The 17,600-nt window shown below is 40.3% G+C and overlaps 1 protein-coding gene across 3 annotated transcripts in view; it reads left to right on the top strand.

The window, feature by feature from the left end:
* Positions 1 to 17,600, top strand: part of LOC108714634 (SLIT-ROBO Rho GTPase-activating protein 3) — a 107,970-nt gene that overhangs the window by 52,960 nt on the left and 37,410 nt on the right. For all 3 annotated transcript variants that reach the window (XR_001935390.2, XM_018259033.2, XM_018259034.2), the window contains exons 2-4: positions 11,072 to 11,267; positions 12,682 to 12,844; positions 15,911 to 15,973. Coding sequence is in view for 2 of the 3 variants with exons in the window: in XM_018259033.2 (XP_018114522.1) it covers positions 11,072 to 11,267; positions 12,682 to 12,844; positions 15,911 to 15,973 (422 nt within the window). In the remaining variant the exon portion in view is untranslated. The remainder of the gene's footprint in view (positions 1 to 11,071; positions 11,268 to 12,681; positions 12,845 to 15,910; positions 15,974 to 17,600) is intronic.

Genomic DNA, 17,600 nt, shown 5'->3' with positions numbered 1-17,600 from the left:
ATCAGTGCATGGGGCACCAGCCTAAGGTGGATACATATAAATCAGGGATGGCTAAACTGCAGCCAAACTACAATGCCCAGCCTCAACCCTCAGTCCTGATTTTGACAGTTTAACCTGCAGTCCAGGATTGTTACTGAAATGTCCCGACTTTCTCTTTGATCTCCTGCGCTGAACAGCCAGAAAAAGAAACAATCTTTTAAACATAATTGGCTTTTGGCAGAGAGCCCAGAATACATGGCAGGTGCACTTATATATAATTGTAACAATTTAAGATAAGCAGGTCTCTTAGGGAACCTGTGACTTGCAGCTTAAAGGGCAATTCACCTTCATTAGCAAAACAACACATGAAACCACAGAAATGTGTTCAAACCTTCATAATCTGCCAAATTTTGTAAATACAGAGATACAGGTACAGTTATATCGCTCCCAGAATGCTCTATTCATCACCTGTAAAAAGGGGAGGCGCTCTGAGTGACTTCTGTGTCCAAGAGGGGAGAAGCTCTGAGTGAGGTCTGTATCCAAGAGGGGAGGAGCTCTGAGTGAGGTCTGTGTCCAAGAGGGGAGGAGCTCTGAGTGAGGTCTGTGTCCAAGAGGGGAGGAGCTCTGAGTGAGGTCTGTGTCCAAGAGGGGAGGGGCTCTGAGTGAGGTCTGTATCCAAGAGGGGAGGAGCTCTGAGTGAGGTCTGTGTCCAAGAGGGGAGGAGCTCTGAGTGAGGTCTGTATCCAAGAGGGGAGGAGCTCTGAGTGAGGTCTGTGTCCAAGAGGGGAGGAGCTCTGAGTGAGGTCTGTATCCAAGAGGGGAGGAGCTCTGAGTGAGGTCTGTGTTAGGGAACCTGTGACTTGCAGCTTAAAGGGCAATTCACCTTCATTAGCAAAACAACACATGAAACCACAGAAATGTGTTCAAACCTTCATAATCTGCCAAATTCTGTAAATACAGAGATACAGGTACAGTTATATCGCTCCCAGAATGCTCTATTCATCACCTGTAAAAAGGGGAGGCGCTCTGAGTGACTTCTGTGTCCAAGAGGGGAGGAGCTCTGAGTGAGGTCTGTGTCCAAGAGGGGAGGAGCTCTGAGTGAGGTCTGTGTCCAAGAGGGGAGGAGCTCTGAGTGAGGTCTGTGTCCAAGAGGGGAGGGGCTCTGAGTGAGGTCTGTATCCAAGAGGGGAGGAGCTCTGAGTGAGGTCTGTGTCCAAGAGGGGAGGAGCTCTGAGTGAGGTCTGTATCCAAGAGGGGAGGAGCTCTGAGTGAGGTCTGTGTTAGGGAACCTGTGACTTGCATCTTAAAGGGCAATTCACCTTCATTAGCAAAACAACACATGAAACCACAGAAATGTGTTCAAACCTTCATAATCTGCCAAATTTTGTAAATACAGAGATACAGGTACAGGTATATCGCTCCCAGAATGCTCTATTCATCACCTGTAAAAAGGGGAGGCGCTCTGAGTGACTTCTGTGTCCAAGAGGGGAGAAGCTCTGAGTGAGGTCTGTGTCCAAGAGGGGAGGAGCTCTGAGTGAGGTCTGTGTCCAAGAGGGGAGGAGCTTTGAGTGAGGTCTGTGTCCAAGAGGGGAGGAGCTCTGAGTGAGGTTTCTTTCCAAGAGGAGAGTTGCTAAGAGTGAGGTCTCTGTCCATGAAGTAGGAACCAGCAAGAAGGGGCTAGCTAAGCAATTTGAGAGAGCTGATGTAAAAAAGGACATTGTAATGCAATAATATGTCCAAATATTGGGTTACCTGATCAAGTGAAATTTCAGGGACACGTCTAGAAGATCAAGCTAGAATGCTTTACCGAATGCTATTTAATATAAATGCAAATATATATTATATATATTATATAATGCAAATAAATAATAAGTGCATCCCTGTATCAAGTATTTATTACGTGTTCCTGACTTTTCTTATGACCTGGTAACCTTATCTTGTGACAGGTTTCTGTTTCAGAGGAGTTATCTTTAATTTGTTGCATGTGTTATGTACCACTGGAACTTTACTGGGGGAAAAAACCCTGCTGTGAATAAAACACCGGTGAAAAGCTGCTTGAAGTTACCCTGGGGTTTGCTGTGTCTTACTTTGAAAAATGTATTGCCACTTATATATATATATATATATATATATATATATATATATATATATATATATATATATATATATATATATATACACATTATAATATGTCCTCCTTTGCACTTTGAGCCCTCAATGGTGCTAGCAAGCCATAGCAGATACCCTCTCTGCCCTACTTTAAAACAGCTCTGCTAGTTCTACTACATCATCTATGTTATACACAGCAACACTGCCTCTATTTAATTTTGAAAGTGGCTTTTAAAGTAAAATTAACTGCCATACCTTCTGGATGTCTGTGCATAATATATTCAGCATCCATGGACATATATATAACTAAAGGACTTAATATTGACCAGTTATGGATTCAGAATGCAGTAACGTTTTATTACAGCTTTTGTTGCTGAGTAAACAACCCTGAGAGATACATCAGGGGACCCTGCTCAGTGAAGCCAAGCTTACAGTCTTTTATTTGTTATATTGTGTCCACTTATTTGCATAAAGCAAACAAAGACTGTCTTGTGGTACCCATTGTTAATATGTATATATTTGCTATTTAATGGTTGGGCGTTGAGGGCCTGATAAGGGCAGCCGAGTGTAAGCAAGAAATAATGCAAATACATTACAGAAGGACCTTACAAAGTTCACATAGAAGTGAATGCACTTTAGCTATAATTATATTTTAATTCTTCAGTCGAGCATCGTTTTAGACAATCCAGTTTAAATTGCTTTTAGAGTGCTGGCTTTTAGAGGAGGCACAATGAAGGGAGGTAGTTTTCTTGTCTGTGGTCTCCTGTATCAGACACTCGGTTCCTCCTCAGCCATGCTCTTGCCACACACAAACCACTTCTCATTCCGGGGGCTGCCACACTGCTGCTAATTACAGATCTCGAAAAAGCAGGAGTAACATGAGTTCTGGTAAACAGGGCAGCAACACTATACAGATGCAAAAAAAGTATATTTCACTAGCAGTGACCCAGAAGGCTACACTAAGATGATCCATTTCCCCTCTGGTACCATATTAAAATCTGCAGTCCTCATCTGCGGATTCTGGTGAATACCCGTTTGTCTTTCTGCCCATCTGGTCTCATGCATGCCACCTTGCCAACATGGCTTCCAATTTGAAAATTAAAGGTAGCAATTAGCCTTCCTATATATAACCAAGCTTTTTGCCTACGGAAATGATGACACATTGCAAGAAAAAACAGAAAGTGTGCCAGTTTCCAGGAGGTTTTTTTGGAAGCCAGTGTGCAAAGTCATGAACGTGTCATCTTGGAGTTCTGTCTCAAGAACCCAACACCTAAATGATTATTACAGCTGGAGTAGTGAACATTTCAAATTGGGGTAGCCAAAAGTGGCAGGGAGGACGCAGTGGAATTTATTGTTGGCAGTTGCAAAAACTTTGCATACAAAGCAGGGTGGAAAAGGTGCTCAATCCTTGCTTGCGGCTCTGTATTGAAGGTTACTAGTACAGGTATGGGATCCATTATCCGGAAACTCATTATCCAGAAAGCTCCGAATTACAGAAAGGCCGTCTACCACAGACTCCATTTTATCCAACGAATCCAAAAATATAAGATATGTTTTCCTTTTTGTTTACAATAATAAAACAAGACATTGTACTTGATCCAAACTAAGATATAATTAATCCTTATTGGTAGCAAAACCAGCCTATTGGATTTATTTAATGTTTACTTGATTTTCTAGTTATGAAAATCCAAATTACGGAAAGATATGTTATCCGGAAAACCCCAGGTCCGAGCATGAAACAGTTCCTATAACTGTAGTTGCCTTGTGTGAAGAGTAGGGTGGCCTCACACAGTGAATTGTCTAACTAAAAGTTACATGGGCCTATATCAACTTCATTTTAGACCACCTTTAAAGTTTGGGGTATATTTAACATCTAACTGCAAATCAGGCAGTGCCTATTAGACCCCCCATATGCCATGGGCCCCCCAGAATCATAGGGACTGCTTGCTCTATAGCTACTCCCCTGCACTCAGTATCTCCATTTATAGAAAAACAACCCTGTGCTGAAACGGCTGATCTGTGACCTAAACCCACATAGCAGATGCCGTCATTGCCCTAGATTAGGCATTCATGTGCTTGAAAATAATATTTTGTGTGCATGTGTTTTATTTTAAAGGGCAACTCCAGCTAAAAGCTGTTTTATTGCCTAATAATAGAGAATTTAATTCTAAACAACTTTCCAGAATTCATTTTGTAAACATTTTCAGCTGTTAAAGTTATTTGTTAATATAATTGCAACAGAAGTTGTATCTATTTAGTTATTTATATTCTTTGCTGTACTGATGCTGGCTCCTAGAACAATGCAGCAGAACTGGCCCCTGCTCCAAAGTCAGAACAGAAAGGGACCAACACTTACATTTACAAAAACCATTGAAGATCTGTAATGAATTTATATCTTAAAGTTGCTTAGCACACGGCATATTCTTTCATTAGGCCAACAAAAATAATAATCAGTTTTTGAGTTGAGATCCCCTTTAAAGAAATTTGAACCCGAAACAAAAGTAATTTTTTGGAATGAATATCCAGGACAAGTTATTCTTGAAAATTTGCTCTATGGGAAGCCGTTAAGAGTTTAGAGAGGATTTGTGAAGCTGAGTAACATTCACCTAACACTTATAGGACAGGTAACATCAAAAATAGTTTCTCTTTGGTACCTGCCAGTCACCCTCAGTGTCTATGTAAAACACAATTCTGTAGCTACCCATCAGCAGATGATTATTTCAACATCCTAGCCGGTAAAATACCAACCAAGGCTGGGCCAGTATTACAAATTTAACAGCAATGTATTTTTTTATATTCTGCCCTAGAATGCCCATAGATTTAAACTGTATTCTAGCCTTCTCCTGCCCCTCTCTCAGCACACCCAACTCACTTTATTTCTGCTTCATTGGTCCCAAACTGTCCTGGGATACCCCGTCTATATCACTATAGTAACATTATGAAGGGGCATTGGGGGCCCAGAAAGGAACTTCATCCTACCAGCACCCTGCCTGCAGTCATGCTCTCCAATCCATTCTTTTGTGGGTTCAAGAAGAAGAGGGTTGCAGTAAATCACGGAGGGTGCTAGAAAGTCATATTATCTACTGGCTTTAGCCACAAACATGGAAAAATGTAAAATTGAACATTTCTGCTCTTGTGGAGCTCCAAAGTGCTTGCTTCATATTTCCGATGCTGCTGCCGCTTGGATGAAGAGCTTTGTGCCTGTGGGAAATATAGTACATTCGATTTTAAAGTAGATGCACTTTCATGAATGTCCCCTGTAAAAGGAAAATGATGTACTATTTATAAGTAGTACCTTATATACGCTGTAGAGCACGGCTTAGCAAACTAATACAGGATCCTTTAGCCAGGGACTTCCTTTGATCACAACAAGGTGGTTACTGATTGGTATAATTCGGTCTTAGTTCCAAAAATATCTTCGGCAGCAAACAAGTGTTCACCCCAAAACTTTGTCTAATTGACATTTGAGCTGGGCTTGTCATCCAGGCAGAGCATCCAGTGCATGGAAATGGTGACGGGCAGTGAATGGTGGTTCGATCAGCGTGCACTGAAAAGGCTTCAAATACCATAGTTGTTAGTGATCATCTATGGCCTCAGCGTGGACAAGCAATGTGGTAGCTCCTACCTGTATGTAAATTTGTACTCTACATTTACCAATAAAAATTTGTCTGATCTTTGCCCTCCTTTTCTAATTGAAAGACAGATCACAATAGTGCAGTTGTACAATTCTGGCCCTTAAATTGCCAAATTAACTCCGTCCAGCGTATCTGTGCATACAAGAAACAATGGCCTCATATTTTGCTATCTATTTAAAGAAAAATAAATTTAGAATCAACCTTTTTTTTTCAATTCGGTTTACTTCTTCATTAAGCTCTGATGTCTGCTATAATGAGCTCAGGGTGGATTTCAGTGGGGTAAAGCAAGAATCCCCAGAGGAGCTGTAAGGGCAGCTGTCCAAGGTTCTGATCACAGCCAGGATTTTAAAGGCGAAAGGAGGGTCCAAATGTGGAGAGGCAGGTGCTGTAGTATCTGAATATGTCACTTGACAAATCCAGTTAGATTGACAGCGACTTGGGCTGTTTAAATTGGGGTCCCAGTATCCTATTAATTTATTCTGCTTCTTCCTTGCTGACTGATATGAGAAATTGTAAGGGGTGCCTATAAAGAACCATGATTCTTCTGTCGCTGTCACTTTAAATAGAACTTCTGTATATTAACAGTGGCATGCTGTGTGGGGAACCTTCCGAAAGAATTTCCACATCTCCCCTTAACAAGAGGCAAAAGGAAGGTCAACGGTCAGCCAATCCTTTTCTAAAGTGACAACTCCCTGCAGGGGGGCTGTGGAAGTGTATTGGAAAGCTTGAAGATGAACTTGTATATATATTTTTTCAATATACACTATAAGTGTGCACATATAATGCATATACTGAAGTGATAAATATACGTTTATATGTAGCTTAATTGAATATTCTATAAAACCACACAGCATAGGATATATAAGGGTTCAGTTACTAATTGGTGTTGTGTTGCACTATCCTTACAGTTGTAACCAATAAACATTTATCTTTAATCAGTCTAGTAATGATAGAAAAGAAATGCTAGAAAGAAAATGCCTAACTGGATGCTGAGGACTGATGTATCCATAATAGCATATATAAACATCTTATTGCTCCACATGCAACAAATTAGTATTTGGTGGAAGGAGGTGTTCACGACCAGCAGAGGATCTCTATAACTTAGTGCCTTTACCTCTGTTCATATACCTTATAACATACAATAATGTAAAAGCCTACCAATAAACAGCTGGAACCTTGTAGCTGCCACATGATTTAGGCCGTGTAGCATGGCTTCATGCCATCTTGAAAAAAGATTGGTCATTGAGTAAAGAATAATATGGTGGCAGCCAAACAGTATGAATCAACTGGGTTGGTTTCAATAATGTAACCATTTGTTTAATCATACAATAATTTATAAAGTAAATTCCGTCCATAAACATGTAGTCTAAAAAAAAACAATCCTGCAGAGAAATCCATAAATCGTACCAGAGCAGGAAAGTTCCAGACAGAGATTGCTGACTTTGAGCTGATTTCACCCAAACAGATTTGTCTTCTCTAGACAAGTTATAGCATCTAAAAGCCTGGAAAGGCCTCTCAGCAAAGTCTGCTAGAACCTTATTGTATTGACAAAGATGTTGACACTTTAGGTAGATAGCTGGCAGTACAATAGGCAGTCCCTATAGACTGTGTTGGGAGATCAGTGCTGAAGTGCACTGTGTAGCCAAGAGAATGCAATTAAGTAAAACAGGGCAGTGCAGGAAGCAGGCACGGGAAACCATTCCATGCAGTGTATACAATATCATATATCTTCATTCCTTTCATAGGATGGTCATGGATGGAAACATTTCCTTTCCTGAAGTTTGCCTGCTCTTCACCCCTCCGAAATTATACGATTATTAGAAGTTCAGTCATTAGAGATCCAGTTCTTGGTATTGTTGTTTTGTGTTCACTCTAAAAGAACACTTGTCTCTATTCGTATATCTGTATGTCCACATATGGAGAGCCATTGGTTGGCCGGTAAATCAGAAGACCCGTATTTTATGGTCTTTGACAACTATCAGGTTCAATGTATCAAAGCGGAACTTAGACAGATTGGTATGGGATGATTGGGCTTTGGGGTCATTTGAAGGCTTTTCCTTGGCAAGTTCTCACTTGTCTATATGGCTTCCCAAAAAATAAGCCAGATATCTACTGGGTGAGGAGAACATTGGCATGTTGATGCTGTCATATCTCTAGACCCCCATTGTGATCTGATCTTTGGCCCAGAGGTGATGTCAATGGTCTGTGATGCCATGATGCATAATTTCCTTATTACATATGCATGTAAAGTAGCTCTACAATATACAAACACATATCCGAGAACCAGGGCCACCATCAGAAATCATGGGGCCCCATATGACAATATTTTCTGAGCTCCCTGGTCCATACCCACTCTAGCCTGGCCCCAGGCCCCCCAAGATCTTCCCACCCCACAGTAAAAAGGCCATAGGAACATCATGGCTAAAACAGTCAAAATACCCCCACAAGTTATTAAAAGCCATTTGTGATCAGGGCCCCCTACAAGTTAAAAAAAAATATTGGTGGCCTGCATCCCCCCCACAAGTAAAAAAGGAGGAGGGTAATATTGCTGCCTTTAGCCTTAGAAAATGTTTCTTTAATGGAGTTTGTAAAATGCACCCACCCTTAAATGTTCTTTAAGCCTAACATATGGACTAGAGCGTAACTGCGGCTTACTGAGACATTATTTGTAGGGAACTGGAGCAATTTATAACTGTTTAACCTCATATAGGATAAAATATCAGAGGACTGAGCTTGCTTCTTGTGGCTGAAGGGAGGTGTTGGAAGTTAGAAACATCTGGAGAGCTGCAGGTTGCCCATAACTAATTTATTTGCTCTCCGCCCAGGCCAGGAATCAGCTGCCAGAAATTCCACGAACTGTAATGCTTTTGTTCAGGTGCAAGAAACATGTTAACATGCATCGCTTGAAGCAGTCTGATTTTTCTTTTCTGTAACCACTCATAAATAGGCTTTTAAAGAAAAACACTTTTGGTAAAGACTCATTACCTTATTATGACTTGCACTTTGTGTTATTTTTATTTATGTTTATAGCAATTGTGAGAGAATAATGTATTATTATATTCCTATTGTCAAGCTTTCGTTTGCTTCTAAAAAGGCATTTCAGATGTTTGCAGACTCGCCTGTTGAAGGATATACGGTATAGGGTATTGACATATGGGAGCGGTATGTTCTAATGGTAGACTGGGCATGGGCAGAATAAGAGCATCAGTAATGGAACAAGCAGAGTTGGGAAGACAGACAAAAACGAGCTTTCTTGGCTTATGGGATAATCAGAGGGAGAATATTTAGCCTTGTCTACTACATGCACTGCCATGTGTTAAGATGGCCATACAGGGACAGATTTAAGATGCTAATTCTGCACCTTCAGTTTACCTGTCCGTATATCGTATATGGGGCACATCAGATGGGCATTTCCCTAGTGTGATCCGATCATTTGCCCATTGGCCCAATATCACCAGTCTCAAGGTGAGCATATCGGAAAAAGATCCACAAAACGAGCATATACAGTATTTCAATGCATGGACTCAAGGCACAAGGACTGGCCTGACCAGAGGATCTCCAGGCCCTATTTTGACCCAGTCTGGGACAATTCCCATCAGCCCTTTCTTATCGCCACCATAAGTTTATATAACTCTCCATTTGAGGCTGTTTTCTGGTCTAATTGTACAAGTGGGCTCTGGATGTCAGGTTCTCTGATGGGTTCAGTCTGATACTAGTTTACTCGATGGGAGTGGACTAGTGATGGGCGAATTTCCCACGAAATTTGAAAAACGGCGAAAGATTCGCGAAATTTTGACATCCGCGCTAATTTTGATGCTCATGTCAATTTTGCCGCTGGCGTTGAAGTCAACAGGCATCCGAATACTGTTGACGTGCAATGCTTTTGATGCGAGCGACTTTTCCAACGCCACCGGGTGAATTTACACCATCGAATTTATTTGCCGACGGGGAAGCGCTGAAATTCGATGCGAATTCGCGCCTGCCGAATATTCGCTGATCACTATAGTGGACTGTAAAGAACACTTTCAGTTACAAATCTATAAGCATTTGTATAAGATCTATATTAAAGTTAAATGAAGTTTCTTCCGTTGATGGAAATTAGTATTTGGCATTGTTTTACCTTTGGAGATTGTCTAGCATACTGTAGGTTAGGTCGCTTTACATTGGTTGATATTATCTGATTTTTTTTTGAAAGCCCAAGGGTATGCTTTTTTTGCACCCAAAGTGCACAGTGCAAAAAGTGTGAGTGCCACCCAAAGTCCTACCCGAAGGAATGGGCTCCAAAATATCTACCCTAGTGTTGACTAGTAGGGCTGATTCTGTTTTCTGCCATGAGTTAATGACTCCATGTGACCTTACAATGAATAAAGCCCACTAACCTAAAGGGTTAAACATTTTTGCAGTGATGGCATCCCTGTAACCTACTTTAATGCCTCTCTTAGAATGTGCTCCTGAAAGGCACCTTGTATTTCAGCTGTAGATATTTAGCCATGTAAACCAGATTTCCCATTACTCTGCCCCTCCCATTTCCCTCCCTGTCCTGACAAGATTCCCAGTCCCGGCTGATGAAAAGCAGACCCATATTATTCTAATGACAGCACCATGTTTGACAGCAGGGATGGTGGTGCCTGGATTTCCTCCAGATGTTATTCATTGCCATCCGGCCAAGAGCCAATTTTGCGAATTGATTGGGATATTGTTAAGTTACAGACCTTCTCTCTGCTTTGATTCATTGAACTCTGTAGATATTTAGGAGTTATTGTTGGCCCCCTAGTGGCATCTCAATTTTGTCCTTGCACATTATATGTTGGCTGGGCAGATCTGCTCGTGTTGTATGATACGTTGATCCCGACATGTCATAAATACAATTTATTCTTTTCTGGGTGGATCTGTGTATTTTTCTATAAATTTAAAGCCCAGAGGCCTGGTTACATATTGTTTTGGGTTTCATTGAATCTTTTAGAAACAACAAGATAAGGGTATCAAATCTCCTTTATTTATTGTGCTGTTCCCCTGTATAGTATTACCAGCTGTGAAGTGCCGTAGGCATTGTTGGCACAACATAAATGAATGTGTAATCCGGCACTCACAAGGAGGCATTGATTCTGGAATAATATGATCCACTAGCAATGCGCACAGAGAAAAAACCTTCAACTGTATTATTTACCAAGGTGATACTGTAGTTCTGTAGCTATCAACTCCTTTGTATTCAATCAGTGCACGGATTACAAGCCAAGCTCTGCATCATGTTATAACATTTGATTTCTTTTCTGCTTTACGAAGGCCATTAATGGTGTTTTTGAGGTGCTGTAGTGCTATAGGGTGACCTTTATTCTGTTCCCATGCAGAGATCCGCAGCCAGCTGGTGGAGCAGTTGAAGTGCCTGGAGCAGCAGTCTGAGTCCCGCCTGGCTCTCCTCCAGGATCTACAGGAATTCTTCCGCAGGAAGGCAGAGATTGAGTTGGAATACTCACGGAGCCTGGACAAATTGGCGGAGAGATTCTCTTCCAAGTTGCGCAGTGCTCGCGAGCAACATCATTTCAAGTAAGTGGAAGAGATAATTCTGGATTCCTGCACTGGTTTCTATAGATTGGTGGTTTTCAAACTTCTTTGGTTCAGATACCCCTATGTGGCCAAAGTCACATATGCAATACATACAGTGCTGTAACAGTCACCTTGATATACTATAGTTCCAAGAATATTAAGGACATCACATATGAGTTTCCCCTGACTTTGGTATTGGCCCTTACATCTACAGTGTTCCTGTAGATTATGGAACGTGGAGCACTTTTTAAGTAGGTCAAAAATGAAGTTCCAAAGTGCCCAAAACCACCCCAATTGCACTTTGTGTACCAGTGCTCATCATGTGATCGTAGCCTGGAAATGGCAAATCTAGAGGAATTTGGACTACTCAAAAACAAGGTGTAAAAATCAACCCATAGCAACCTATATGCCATTATCGCTAGCGGGCACAGCCCATATAACACTGCTGTCAAACACCATAAAAAGTCAGGATTTGCGTATTCATATATAAACGTATTAAATTAATTAATTAACTAACAAAACTTTAGTCGCCAGAAATTCCAAATTTAAAGATAATTATGTGGTCAATCAATTCACATCAATTTCTAATAAGGAAGCTCCGAATCCAAGATTCGGGTTCAGCCAAATCCAAGTGCCTGGCGGAACCAAATCCGAATCACATGACTTTTGGTCACACAAACGAAGAAGTAAAAACATTTCTAACACTTTTTCACCTTTGTCAGCCCTAATTTGCATATTGAATTAAGATTTGGATTCGGTTCGGTATTTGGCTGAATCACGAATGATCACAAATGATTTGGGGTGTGGCTGAATCCCAAAATAGTGTGTTCTGTGCATCCCAAAGATTTTTTGATTCATTATCTGGAGTGTCAAATTTGGTTTGATTTGAATTAGATGAATTAAAAAAAAAAACCTTTTGCATGAGTCTTATTCAGATCAGTTACTTATTGAAGCAGAACAATAAGCTCTGGTCAAAAATGCAACATTTACCCCACAGGTTTTTATTTCCTTATAAAGTGTTGCTTCTAGTGCTCTTTCATATCTTCATCTCTCACACACTGCCTTTATATCCGCTTTTCCTTTTACTCCTTGTGCTTTCCAATAAATATGATGGATTCTTGCTGCTTATAAGCACTGTTGCTCGGGGTCATTAACAGCAATTTTTGATCCCGGTGCAGCTATTACTTTTCTGCCAAGGCTTCATATTGCCAGATGAACCATAGGGTTGACTCATTTTCTGTGGTCTATATTGGAAAACTTCTATAGGGTCCTTATAATTAAACCTCCTGTTAGAAGTGTTATTCTTTTATCCACTGTATATGACCATTAGAGCATTCAGTAGAATTCAGCAATCTGTATTATTCCCTCAAAATCAAGAGATTTTATTAAGTGGAGGGGATTTATCTTTTCACAGGAAGGAACAGCATCTTCTCTCCCCTGTGAACTGCTGGTATTTGGTTCTGACTCAGACCCGGCGGGAGAGTAAGGACCACGCCACTCTGAATGATATCTTCCTGAATAATGTGATTGTCAGGCTCTCGCACATCAGTGACGATGTCATGCGCCTCTTCAAAAAGGTGAGGGGGGACCCAGAAGCAATAAGGATTTCTACAGAAAGTTTCACATATCTCACAGTTCAAATGGAAAATACAACTGGAGTCAGAGTTACCCTAAAAGGGCATGTAAAGGCTAAAAAATAAAATTTAATTTTTACTTTCTGTAATGAAAAAGAAACCTATCTCCAATATACTTTAATTAAAAAATGTGTACCGTATATACTCGAGTATAAGCCGAGGTACCTAATTTTACCTACGAAAACTGGGAAAACTTATTGACTCTAGTATAAGCCTAGACACAACTACAGCCCTGTCTCCCAGCAGCGCACATTCTGCCAAAGCGTCCCCCCCCAGCGATCAACCGGACTTCTTTGCAAAGTTGATGGTGACAGAGAATTGCCAAACGGATTACTGTGTGCATTGTCCCACTGTCCCACTACCATGTGCAGAGGGTGCTGTGTGATATTGCCATCACTGTTAATCTTTCATATAACCAAGAGAGGGCGCTGTGTAATATTGCCATCACTGTAAATCCTTCATATAACCAACAGAGGGCGATGTGCGATATTGCAGTCACTGTTATTCTTTCATATAACCAACAGAGGGCGCTGTGTCATATTGCAGTCACTGTTAATCTTTCATATAACCAACAGAGGGCGCACTGTTATTCTTTCATATAACCAACAGAGGGTGCTGTTTGATATTGCAGTCACTGTTATTCTTTCATATAACCAACAGATGGCGCTGTGTGATATTGCAGTCACTGTTATTCTTTCATATAACCAACAGATGGCACTGTGTGATTTTGCAGTCACTGTTATTCTATCACATAACCAACAGAGGGCGCACTGTTATTCTTTCATATAACCAACAGAGGGTGCTGTTTGATATTGCAGTCACTGTTATTCTTTCATATAACCAACAGATGGCGCTGTGTGATATTGCAGTCACTGTTATTCTTTCATATAACCAACAGAGGGCGCACTGTTATTCTTTCATATAACCAACAGAGGGCATTGTGGGATATTGCAGTCTCTCCCCAAGTGAACTGTTGGTATAGGAATGATTAAAAGTGACTGCAATCTCAGCTACTGCCCGCTGACCCGAGTATAAGCCGAGGTCGGCTTATACTCGATATACGGTACCATTTTTATAAGAAACCTGACTGTATGCAGCGAAATTCTCCCTTCATTTACTGCTGTGGATAGGAATTGTCAGATGGTCCCTAACTGCTCTGCAGGGAAACAATCATACTTATGAACAGCAGGGGGGGGGGCCACCTTACTTTCCAGCCATGCAGAACTCAAGCAGCTTTGTTACATAGTTAAATTGGGTTGAAAAAAGAAAAAGTCCATCAAGTTCAACCCCTCCAAATGAAAACCCAGCATCCATACACACACCCCTCCCTACTTTTAATTAAATTCTATATACCCATACCTATAACAACCTTTGATATTATGTCTGTCCAAAAAATCATCCAAGCCATTCTTAAAGTCATTAACAGAATTAGCCATCACAACATCACCCGGCAGTGCATTCCACAACCTCACTGTCCTGACTGTGAAGAACCCTCTACGTTGCTTCAAATGAAAGTTCTTTTCTTCTAGTCTAAAGGGGTGGCCTCTGGTACGGTGATCCACTTTATGGGTAAAAAGATCCCCTGCCATTTGTCTATAATGTCCTCTAATGTACTTGTAAAGTGTTTCCCTGTAGAGCAGTTGGCGACTGTGCAAAACAATTTGCACAGACACGAATACAACTTTGCATTTCACAATGTAATATTCTTCCTTAAACTGTTATTGTATTCCGAATTTTTATTGCGCATTGCCTACTTTTAAGAAGTGCTTGAAGGTGTCATAATCTTTTGGAGCAAACATAAAAACTTTTTCAGTAAGAGGTTTTATTACATTCACTGCTCACTGGCGCAAACTATAAAATTCGCAAACATTCTTCCACTGTCGGAAGTGGCCGCTAAACATTTTCCGGGTTCGCAAAAGCTATATTAAATTCGCACAAAGGCAAATTTTTTCGCACAGAGGCATAATTTTTCGCATTACGAATATTTTTTCCGTTACCGACTTTTCTTACATTTAAGAATAAGATTACTTATGGTTATGTAATTTAATGAACAAAGTTTTCTTTTGCCTGTCACCTGTTTAAAAGCAAGCATCTCATTGGTTGCTATGGGTTACTTTATCTGGGCAAATGTAGTGCCTTTTATTACATATGGGTTGTATAGTCTATTATCTGTGAATCTTCGTCAGCCATGGATCCACAGTGAAATCCTGCATTTCGCAATCTGCAAAATTTTTCGCAAAAATTTGCCGCCACAAAGAAAAACTCCTATAAGAAAACGGGCAATTGACTTTAATGCATTTGGAGCGAGAAAAATTGTTGTGCGCTTAAAAAAAAAAATGACTTTAATGCGTTTTGTGAATTTTTCGGCAAAGCGAAAAAGAACAGATTAGTCAGAAACAATGGAACTTGAAGCTGAGTGAACAGATCAGGATAATTGAAAACCCATTACTGTAGTAACCCTGGTATATAGGTCAAGGTGTGGCTCTATAACAGAACTAAAATTCCCAGCATCCCCTGGGAGACGCTCAAGTGCCCTAAATGTTTTCTGGGAGGGTTTTTCTATCAGGAAATGCTAGAACACAACATCTAATGCACTCAATTCTGCAACAATACATTTAGAATAAACTAAAAAAAAGGCTCCTGACGTTGCACAAACAGGTTTCAATAAAACTCTCCAGCATTTAAAATCTTATTGTGTTTTCCATTGCCTGCAGGATAACGCTAATGAGTTTGCTCCCTTTGATCCCCATTGTATATGGTTGATTTCTAATATATTCAGGTTCATATTGCCTGCCTGCTCAGCCCTAAATGATGATGACTATGAGACAATGTCATTACTATTCTGTACCCACATTGGTTCGGTGTGGGCAGCCTTTACTGAGTTTGTCCTAGACAGATAGGAACGGCCACTGGGATTTCTGGGCATCTTTCAGCAGTCACTTGTTTCATTTTCTGAGACTCAGTATAGGGATTGTTGCCTATTTAAAATTTCTATATTGTGTCTTGCAGAGCAAAGAAATTGGACAACAGATGCACGAAGAGCTGGCAAAGGTCACTAATGAGCTGTATACGGTGAGTGGCACATGGAGCGGGAGCCCCCTGCACCTGTTTAATTCCTTTTACTGGCTTAGTCCTCTTCTACTGCTACTACACCTTTCCTCTTATTACCATCCTTATTCTTATGTAGTTTTACTAAACCTCTGTAAGAATGACCTCTAAGTATATTTTTTTTCAAAGGCTGTTGTATAAATCTTGAGTACAACATCCCTGTTAAAGTGAAGTTAGTGCCCCTAAATGTGTCCATTGTAGGTTTCTGCTAATGAAGGTTGAGTTGGGGTCCTGCTTTTGTTGATGCCACTGATGTTGGTAGAGAAGTTGTACAATGTCATTTTAAGGCGGGACACCAGTGGCATTATCCTTTTAGCAAACCATCTGCCCTCCATAATCTGTATTTCCAACCTTCAATGCTTTGTGCTTCCCAAACCTTATTCACAAACCTTATGGTTGACTTCTTCCTATTTTTCCTCCGCCATCTTGCCTCCAACTACAGCCCACAGCTGTGTCTGTTGTACACGTATGGGACTTGTTATGCAGAATGCTTGGGACCTGGGGTTTTCATGATAAAGGTTCTTTCTGTACTTTGGATCTGCAAACCTCAAGTTTACCAAAAAATAATTTCAACATTAAATAAACCAATACATTTTATCTTAGTTGGGATCAAGTATGCTGCTGTTTTATTGTTATAGAGGAAAAGGAAATCATTTTTAAAAATTAGAATTATTTGATCAAAATGCAGTCTATGGGAGATGGCCTTCCCGTAATTCGGTGCTCTCTGGATAACGGGTTTCCAGATAACGGATCCCATAACTGATCTTTGCATTATACACAATGACTTATTTTTGTTGGTTAATATATGTTTAATTCATGTTTTTGTTTTCTGTATTTGGTTGGCCAATGGTTCTTGCTGTGTATGTGAGATCAAGTTAAATGTGGGAAATTATTCTGCATGAGGACATGGATAAATGTGCCCTCCCTGTCCCAATATCATAATGTAAAAATTCTGCGGGCTTAATGTACAATCCTTTTTTTTATTCTGTAGCTTCTAAAACATAATTGCCTTAGCTTGAGGTTTTGGTCTTGCTTAAACTTCCACTGTTCACTGGTTGTCCTGCCTAGCCCATACTTTCATTATCTTTATTATAGTTCTCCTGACAAGAATTCAGTAAGGATATGGCTTACATATCATATTTTGGCATTGCCAGCTGGAACTTTCTAGATAATGAATTTCTGGATCCCATACCTGTACTTCAGGTGTAGCATTAGCAGAGACAAGTTCATCTAAGCCTGTACAGCAAATATATATATATTTTATTATGCAGGTATAGGATTCATTATCCGGAAATCCGTTATCCAGAAAGCTCTGAATTACAGGAAGGCCGTCTCCCATAGACTCCATTTTAATCAAATAATTAGAATTTTTAAAAATGATTTTCTTTTCATTGTAATAATTAAACAGTACCTTGTACTTGACCCCAACTAAGCTATAATTAATCCTTATTGGAGGCAAATTATTTTAAGGTATGGCGATCCAAATTACAGAAAGATAAAGAAAACCACAGGTCCAAAGTATTCTGCTTAACAGGTCACATACCCGTGTCTGCATTATTATTCAGTATTGCTCAGTAAAACTCAGATGGAA

This window comes from Xenopus laevis, chromosome 4L, assembly GCF_017654675.1.
Source record: "Xenopus laevis strain J_2021 chromosome 4L, Xenopus_laevis_v10.1, whole genome shotgun sequence".
In the NCBI taxonomy this organism is placed as follows: Eukaryota; Metazoa; Chordata; class Amphibia; order Anura; family Pipidae; genus Xenopus; species Xenopus laevis.
Note: the sequence above shows the minus strand (reverse complement) of the source record. Positions and strands in the feature narration are given on the sequence as shown.